This window comes from Tachysurus fulvidraco, chromosome 4 (assembly GCF_022655615.1).
Source record: "Tachysurus fulvidraco isolate hzauxx_2018 chromosome 4, HZAU_PFXX_2.0, whole genome shotgun sequence".
In the NCBI taxonomy this organism is placed as follows: Eukaryota; Metazoa; Chordata; class Actinopteri; order Siluriformes; family Bagridae; genus Tachysurus; species Tachysurus fulvidraco.
In genome coordinates this window covers 12393957-12403928 of record NC_062521.1, presented here as the reverse complement: position 1 = coordinate 12403928, position 9972 = coordinate 12393957, and the positions used below count along the sequence as shown (strand labels likewise).

Here is a 9972-nt window from a genome sequence, read left to right as displayed (position 1 = left end):
GAAACATTTTAAGTCAATGATTTTCACTACTTACTCTGTAAAATTGAGCTGCAGCATGCAAACAAGATTAGAAGATAAAATACACAGACAGACAGACAGACAGACAGACAGACAGACAGACAGACAGACAGACAGACAGATAGATAGATAGATAGATAGATAGATAGATAGATAGATAGATAGATAGATAGATAGATAGATAGATAGATAGATAGATGTGTTTGTAGTTAACCAGGTGCTTTGATCCCTTTTTCCTCCTACAGTATGACACTTTCTCTGAGCTCACACACATACGCACATACAGTACGCACGCACGCAAGCACACACACACACACACACACACACACACACACACACACACACACACACACACACACACACACACACACACACACACATGCACGCACGCCACAACGCCACAATCTCACTTCAGGATACAACCGACAGACTCCGCACTCTGCGCATCTTGACCTAATAGCTGTGTGTGTTTGTGTGTGTGTTTGTGTGTGTGCGTGCGTGCGTGCGTGTATGTTTGGAAAGCAGACTGATTCCGATTTTGTGAAATCTTGTGAAAGTCGGTGGGGCTGCACCGCTCCACATTTTTGCGCAACTATTTTCATTTATCCCTCGTCACAGATATTAGCTGAAGAAAACCATGATCCGAGATTGTTTCTGCATTCGGCGCGCGCTTTGGATCGCTGCTCGTTCCGGACTGTTAAAGCGGTGCTGAAAACCGCTGCGCTCTGTTTGTATAACTTTGATCGCGGTGGTTACAGGCGATCACTGAAGTCTAAAACTCTCTCCTCTGTCGGACTCATGGCTCTGTGGAGAATGGAACTGATCAGACTCTATTTGCTCCAGCTGGCTGTAATAGGTGAGTCTTTTTTTTAATTATCAGTCGCAATCTCTTAATTTTTATTCTCTGATGGGGTTCATGCACAACGCCTGTAACCAAGCTCAGCTGCAGCCTTTGCGGATTGTGCGGAAAACGACGAGTTGTAATTGTCTCCTCTCGATGCACGAACCCTGATTTTCTTATAGCCATCTTCCCTGTGTCTACCCTCCTGAGTCGCTTTTCTTCCATCTATAACAATGTCACTATATGACCGTAGTTTAGAAAGTTAAGTCAATCACCTTGCGCGCTCTAAGCTCTTTAAGCGCAACTGTGGCGCATGCACAAAGCATAAGACAGATTGGCCGACACGCTAATGTGATTATGTTTGTGTGTTATAATTACCTGCCGTGATGTTTAATAGCCTCGATCACGGCACATTACCCCCGTCATTAAACGGCAAAGGCGCTGAAAGGATGCGCGGCGTCACACTGAGGAAAAAGGTAAAGAGCAACGAGGACGCGGCAGACTCTTCCTCAAATCAGTTTTATACATGATCTTAAAGTTCATGTCCATCTCTCCAAGGACTTCTAACGTAGCATGTACGTCCTTGATACCAGCTATGCGTCATTTGGCCTACATTAGGTCTAATAGTGAACGAATTCTTATCCGGAGCGCAGAAAACATCTCTATACCTGTAATCTTAATTAGGGCAAATTATGAGTAGAACCCAAGTTAACCTGTGTGAACCGAGCTGGAAAAAAAGGAAGTAAGCAAAATGTCAGGTTTTTGTCAGCCTTTGAAAGGAAAGGTGAAATACAGCTACACACCTGATCTACATTTTAAGATGCCTGAAATTGCTGGAAGTGTGAAAGATGGCATCAGATATTTTAATCATATATTACCTTAGTTAAAAGTAGCTAATTCCTTTGAAAGCACACATTGTATTTTCAGTGGAGTTAATCAAACCTCAAACTAAAATTCACATTTATTCAAAACCAAAATGAGTTGAATTTAACAGTGGCCAAAGACCTACAGTGAAAAAACAATAGTCCTTAGGAGAAAAGTGAAAAACTTGCTGCATCACTCCAAATGCAAAGTGGAATTGTAATAACAGGTTTATATAAGTGTCCTCATCAATAAAACAGGTGTGTGCATGCCCTCGTTCACACAGTGTTCAAAATGGCATATGAGAGGATGTAAAACAACCATCTGACTGCTACAATATGTGTAGTAAAGGCCTTTATTTGCTCTAAGTACACAGCTTGCACAGTTACCTGTACATCATTTCCTGCACTTCCCCATGTACGTTGAAAAGATTCATTAGTGCTTATCCTAACCTGTAATCATTTTGACACAGAAAGTGTCAAAGCTAACTCTGAGCCAGACTTGTACCACTTGAGCAGATGTGGGTGAAATGTTTTGCCCCAAGGTAAAGCACTTCCTCTGGGGATAGGCTCCAGTCTGCAGAAGTGAAAGCCAAAACCTGTTCAACCACCCAGAGCACATTTTGTCTAATCAGTGTTACACACATGCTTTCTTTCATATTCCAAATAAACTCTCTCACACATACAAAACACATACACACACAGCCTGTAATTGTCATAACAGTAAAATGCTTTCTCTACTCTGTGACCTACAAAATTAACATTGAGATTATTTCCTTAAAGCTTGACGTAAACATATGCATGTGTGCAAACAAGCACATCCCCAAGCATGCCCTACTGATACCACTCAGATGGAGTCAAATCTCCTTGCTTGTTTATGGGATAAAGCATAGATTTGTGTGTTGGCATATTATATGTCAAAAATAAGCCTGCAAATTCTCGTGAAATCAGAGAGGAGGTTTTTTTTATATTAATCAGTGAATTCATTAAAATCACTGGAGACTACAGCATATAATCTTTAATTGAATTAAAGCAATAGCTGTAAAATCAGAGAAATTGTCCTTCAGTTTTATTTTGTATTCATTTAAAATGTCCTAAATAACATTTTCAGGTATTTTCAGGTAAAAGCTTGCAATGTCCAAATTAGAGGACACATACTGTATGACCACATGATATTTGCAGTGTGAACCCGTTATTGACTATGTCATTGATCTAGACAGAAAATATGTAATCAATGTGAGACAGATTGGAAATCACGTGGAACGGTAGAGCTGTCCACAACTAGGCTAATGAATACAGGTGATGTTAGCAGATGAAAGCAGCTGCATTTTGAAGCTTCTTTCGTCATCTCATCTCCTTTTGATTTATAAATTTCATTAGTAGATCAAAATGTTTGAACAGTGTGGCTTGTTCGTAGGGGCAGGTGGGGAAGTGCCCAAAGAATTATATAAGCCATTCAACAAATATTAATCTTTTACTACCTCTTCTACTTTTAATCCCAATTATTTAAAAAAATTACTAAGCTGATTTACTTTTGATTTTCTTAAGTTTGTAGATGCAGAATTGCAGGACAACATGCTCAGCAAGCTCAAATACCTTCCCAAAAGTTATTATTGCACCTACAGTTCAAAAATAGAAACTGTACAAGCACGAGTAAACATTAATACAAGCAGTTATTTTTTCTCCATGATTATGCTATGAACAGTTTAAGCATAAGAGGAGGAGAAAACAGGATAGTTAATGACAATGTTGCCAAGTTCGGCTTGTTTAAAATGCTCCAAACTTTTGTATTCTAACAAATAATATGAATATAATACATTTTTGCAAAATAGATATGTATACGGGTAGACAGTGGGTCTAAGATGAATAGAACCATAACTATGGCAACATACACCAGTCAGCCATAACATTAAAACTACTGACATGTGATGTGAATAACACTGATTATCTTGTTACAGTGGCACCTGACAAGGAGTGAGATATATTAGGCAGTTAGTGAACAGTCAGTTCTAAAAGTTGATGTGCTAGAAGCAGGAAAATGTGACTTTGACCAGGGTCAACTTTGATAGCTAAATGAGTGGGTCAGAGCATCTCCAAAACAGCAGGTTTTGTGGGATGTTAACGATATGCAGTGGTAGGAACCTATCAAATGTGGTCCAAGGAAGGACAAGCAGTGAACCAATGAAAGAGTCAGGGTCGCCCAAGGCCCTCTGATATGTGTATGGCTTGATGGCTTGCCAGTCATGTCCGGTCCCTGTAAAGCTTCTGTAGCACAAATTGCTGAAAGGTTAATACATGACAGAACACCTAATGCATCACAGCTTGCTGTGTATGAAGCTGTGTAGCCACAGACTGGTCAGAGTGCCTATACTGACCCTGGTCCGCTGACGAAAGCAGTTACAATGGGCACATGAGCATCAGAACTGGACCATGGTTCAATGGAAGAAAGTGGCCTGGTCTGGTGAATCACAATTTCTTTTATATTACATGTAATGCCAGGTTTGTATGCGTCACTTTCCTGGGGAAGAGATGGCACCAGGATGCACCATGAAAAAAGACATACTGGCAAGCCATTGTGTTTCTCTGGGCAATGATTTGCTTCGAACCCTTGGGTCCTGGAATTCATGTGGATGTTTGTTTGACACCACCTACCTTAATATTGCTGCAGTCCAAGTACACCCCTTAATGGTATCTGTATTCCCAAGTGGTAGTGCTCTAACACACTGCAAAAATAGTTAAATCTTGGTTTGAGAAACGTGACAAAGTGTTCAGGATGCTGACTTTGCCTTCATATTCCTTGGACTTCAAGATCTTAATCTGATTGAGCATCTGTGGGATGTGCTGTATAAAGAAGTCAGATCCTTGGAGGCCCCACCTCACATCTTAGTGGATTTAAAATATCTTCTGCTAAGATCTTGGTGCCCGACACTACAGCACACCTTCAAAGGACTTGTGGATTCTTTCAAGCCTCAACAGGTCAGAGTTGGTGGGACAAGATGGACCTATAAAATATTCGGCAGTTGTTTTTAATGTTATGGCTGATTGGTGTGTATTGTGAAGCTTGAAAGAGGAAAAGGGGTATTTTAGAGTGAATAATGTCCATACATTTGAAATATGTGTAAAATACTTATTTCCTATTCAAAGGCAGAGAAAAAGAAGAAATGTCTCTTGAGGTGTAGTTAGACTGGAAATTTTGCTGAAACCTGTCAACTCTGCTAAATGCTATTACAGTATCTTAAAGAGTCAAAAAATACTCAAAACTAGCTGCTAAACTGTATGCTGAATGACTGAATGCTGTTGACTCTCAATTGCCTATTAAAAATGTATTAAATCATTTCTTATACAGTAGCATATCTCTCAATTTCATTTTGTTGGTGGCTATGTCATTATTAATATCAGCCTGCCCAACCAAACTGTATGGTCATATGGTGCTACTGCATTTGAAAGAGCCAATATAGGTACATGAGATAGAATTCATAAGTTATTTCTACCTGAAAACAATTGCATTGGAAGACTGACATAATAAATGTGAATTCTTTCAGTGGATATGATGTATAAAATTCAAGCACAAGTGGTCACTGTAGAGGCATTGAAAATGTCAGGTGGCTATGCATTTGTCCCTTGTTAGAATTACTGGATTTGAATACTTGTAGTCTTACTTTACTTATTCTTTTAGATGTTCATACTCCCTACAAATATCAATGGTATCTTCTCTTCTCCATCAGCCAGTGACTGCACAGTGTTTATTAATCTACATAATTGACAGTTATGCATTTTAGTTACAGTTCAGTTTAGCATCCAGTCAAGTTTATTTAGAAAAAATAATGCATGAAAATATTTTTTGTCATCTGTGGTGACCTTTTCATGCTGGACACTGTAGATAGAGCTCTCTGTGTTTGCCACAAGTCTGTTGTGTGGAACTTCTGGAGTAGTATGCATCACAAAATATAAGGATTTTTTGATATGGGCATGAAGATTGTCTAGATTGAAAAAGTGTTTTGAGGCAAGTTTTTCTCATACGCTAATGCTAACTGAGAATATTTAACCCAGTTATTAATGGTAAACAATGTTAACTTATTTTATTGGACACAATCATTTAAATATATTCAAGATTGAATACATATAAAATTATTTTAAATGTATGTAGATTTATGTCTGGACATTTCCACATTTAACAAAGTAATATTTTGAGACATTATCTATACTTTCATCTAAATATACAGTATATTCCCACTAAAACATAGACATACTTGTATACCATTGTGCTGTTGGTCTGTATGCTGTACATTACTACATTCCTAAAATAATTCTTAGAATTCTTGCAAAATGTGTTCATTATTTCTGTTACATAATGTTCACCTATCACTGTAAATTTTTAAGTGTGGAAATTTATTTCTAAACTTACATTTAATATGTGGTGATTTAAATCATGTACTGTAAGTTTAAATTAGCTAGAATGTGAATTCATTCTGGTGAGGCAACGACATCTCACCATGTTTAACAAAGACGTTTTTACACCCCTTCCTTTACTATGCCCACAATTGGGTCCAACTGCAAATGAACCTCTATATTCTTAGATAACAGCCTAAAATACCTCTATGTTAGAGCTGCATATGTATTTTACATGTAATTATATATTAGAATATTTTTTAAATCCTTTTATATATTTCATAATATAGATTATGTGGTTTTATATGTAACATGAATCATACATTTTTAATACTTTATTTATTTATTTATTTATTTATTTATACAAGCATTTATTTGTACATGCATGTTCTATAGGTCAGAGAAAGGCAAATGCAGGTAAGCAAATTATTAAGGAAAGCAGAGAGAACAGTGTCTCAATTGTCAGGACTCAGCCCGGACTTTGGCCATGTGTTTATGTTCCTCGTCACGTGTCTGCCCCGCACTTGTCTGCTCCTCCCTGTCTCCACACCTGTTACCCTGTCTATTTAACTGTGCTGCGCTGCCTTGTGCAGCACGGAATCTACTGTCTTGTCCTGCCTTTAGTCCGTGTCATGTTTAGTGTTCTTTTGTTATTAAACCCTGTTTATTTCGCCATCCTGCATCTGGGTCTGTTCTATCCCGCGTTCGTGACATCAATAAGGGTCAAAAACAAACGGTGGTCAATCAATTAGCAAACAGTGGTATATAAAGGTTAGGCATAGCCAGTTTAGCATATGCGGATAAACAAAGGCCTCATAACACCACACTTACAGGATCAGATCATATACTTAACAAAAAATAACTGAAAACAGACTCCTTTTAAACAGTGACAGTGAGTGCATGCTGATTGTGAACAAGTGTGAGTGATCAGACTGAAGAAAAGTAAGAATCTGGAACTGCATATATGTTGAAGTTTGTGGAAATTTGTGACCTTAGTTTAGTTGACAGTACATTCTTCTCATAATTTGGAATTGTAATCAGTACATAAATAAATGTATAGGTTGAATAAATATGTAAACACCCCCACCCCCCATCTAGATAGATAGATAGATAGATAGATAGATAGATAGATAGATAGATAGATAGATAGATAGATAGATAGATAGATAGATAGATAGATAGATAGATAGATAGATAGATAGATAGAATAGTCATGTTTATATGCATCTATGATCCATTAAAATAATCTGCAGTAAGCATAACAGAGTATATCACAATATCACTGGGAATCTTCACTGTGATTAATTTAATACCAATCACACATCAGGCATTATTGGAATAGTTCAATCGTTGGCTACAATTTACAGAAAAGTCTGGCATGCTGGCATAATGCCTTACAACTCTAAGATCCCTGAACTGAGACTGTGCTCAGGTTACTGACTATTTGGATTTTCTCATGTTGTCTGCAGATTTCTTTCCACCTTGATTTTAAAACGTGTCTGTTGTAGGAGCCTCAGACTCATCCAAATTGCCTAGGATTTAAAAAAGTGTTTTTTGCCTTGTGCCCACTGATCCTAGCAGAGGCTTCTGAGAGAATACACCTCAGACAATTCTTAACAAAACTGTAAATATTAAAGGGTGTTTAAAGGGTGTTATTTCTCTTGTATGCATGTGTTATATTTTAATGCTGCTTCACATTCAATAAAAAATGACATCTTTCACATCAGTAAATTTAAACTGTTTTCACAAATCAAACTGTAGGAAATCTTACAAAGCTGATTTGTAATTGATAAATTTTCTAATTATTTAAAGTGGGGTCAAGAATGATCAGCACCCTTTAAGAGAATAGGTAAGATAATTAGAAAGATTATATATATATATATATATATATATATATATATATATATATATATATATATATATATATGTGTGTGTGTGTGTGTGTGTGTGTGTGTGTGTTTGTGTGTGTGTGTGTGTGTGTGTGTGTGTGTGTGTGTGTGTGTGTGTGTGTGTGTGTGTGTGTGTGTGTACTACTTACTTTCATGTAATAAAAATAATTTCATAATTCTCATATAAATGTGGCAAAATAATTGAGACTTCCTTTTGCCATAAATGCAAACACATTATCATTCTTTAAAAATCTGTAATTTTTATATTGTTCTAAGTCAACAGTCCTGTGTAGCTGTTACCCAATTCATAAATATGAGGTTGTATAAGCACATATAAAATGCTTGTCAACTATTATTTTGGGGAAATCATGGAGTTTAAGACACAAAAGAGAAAGATCTGTGTTCATCTACTAAGGAATAACAAAACAACACACAAAAGCGGTTTAAATAAGCACAAAGTCTTTAATTAGATCTGTTATCATTTGTTTGTAACAGCTAAAAGTTTGTCAAGAATTGGGTGTATGAGTGTACTGTCTAACCTCCGCAGTGAGCCAGATATTAAGGGAAGGGAAGAACAACCCAAAGATCATAGTTTAAAAATTCCAAGATTTAGTTGTTTCTAATGGTTCTTGGGGTTTGGTCAAATAAAAATGTTTAGTGATATCAGTGGCCTGAATACAAGGAACTGCTTGCACACCCACTGTTAATTATGGATCTGGCTTACTGGTGCTTTGAGGCAGTTTGGTGTCTAGTGGTCCATGTGCTCCTGTCAGATTTTTAACATAGTAAATGCCTCTAAATCTGTATCAGGATATATTCAAAAATAGTTGCCTCTGCTAGGTGGCTACAAGTTGGCAATAGAATAATATTTTTAAAAGATAAGGATCCTAATATTAGGATAAGGATGCTTAATTCCACTCAACTTCAAACTGTTGTAGAAAGGACATTATTTACATTTACATTATTTACTGTCTGTTATCACCCAAATGAGGATAGGTTCGCTTCTAAACCTGGTTCTTCTCAAGGTTTCTTTCTAAAGTCATCTCAGAGAGTTTTTTCTTGCTACTATCACCTCAGGCTTGCTCATTTTACAGTAACTTCATTTTAAACGTTAACATTTTTATTCTGTTTCTGTTACTGATGTAAAGCTGCACAATGTGATAATGTTTGAGACAATATGAATTGTTAAAAGTGCTTTAAAAATGAATTGAATTGCATTGATCTGGAGCACATACCCAAATCAACATAGGCAAAAAAATCTGTGTTTTGCAATGGCTATTTTAGGCTGTGGTGTTAAACCCTTTTGAAAATCTTTGGTTAGATTTGAAAAGATCATCCAAATGGACAAAGCTAAAAATATAAAAGAGCTTGAAATGTTATGCATGGAGGAGTATTCAAAAAGCTCTCTACAAGTGTTATCAACCTTGGTGAACATTACAAAAGTGGCTGCTGTCTTTCCTTTGTGAAAAAATACACAAAAAACATGCAACATGATGACACACCGGGTACTGGCAGTGCCATACAGGTTACTGTCTCACATGGCTTTCCCTAATAAAATGTATATTTTTTATAGTTATCTAATGCTTGCATCTGTTTTTTTGTTGTAATACTCAGTGACTCTTTACATCCAAATCTGCCCTTATGATACATGGGGTTTTGTACAAACTGACTTTGTTCAAGACAAAATGAGCTTATCTTTAGAAAAAAAGATTAGACAATGGTAATAAAGAAAATAAGAGAAATGAAGTCTTTAAATGCTCCCATCCTGAGGAAAAAAAAGACTCTGTTGCCTGCACACCCTTGTGGACCAAGTTCAAAGAAAGTGATTGTTGGAGGAGGCGACAGAGCCGTTCATTATGTTAACAGCTCGTCATTCTGCTGTCTTTTATTAAAGCGCAATTATGCTGCCGGAACAATTACTCAGTAAAAGGAACTCCTGCTTCTGTGGTCCATAGCTGGCACAGAGACAGGGCAA

General features: G+C 36.9%; 1 protein-coding gene across 1 annotated transcript in view; it reads left to right on the top strand.

The window, feature by feature from the left end:
* Positions 1–396: 396 nt before the first annotated feature.
* Positions 397–9972, top strand: part of gfra4a (GDNF family receptor alpha 4a) — an 84281-nt gene continuing 74705 nt past the window's right edge. The window contains exon 1 of the mRNA XM_027142086.2: positions 397–874. Coding sequence (XP_026997887.1) covers positions 529–874 — 346 coding nt within the window. The 5' untranslated portion in view covers positions 397–528. The remainder of the gene's footprint in view (positions 875–9972) is intronic.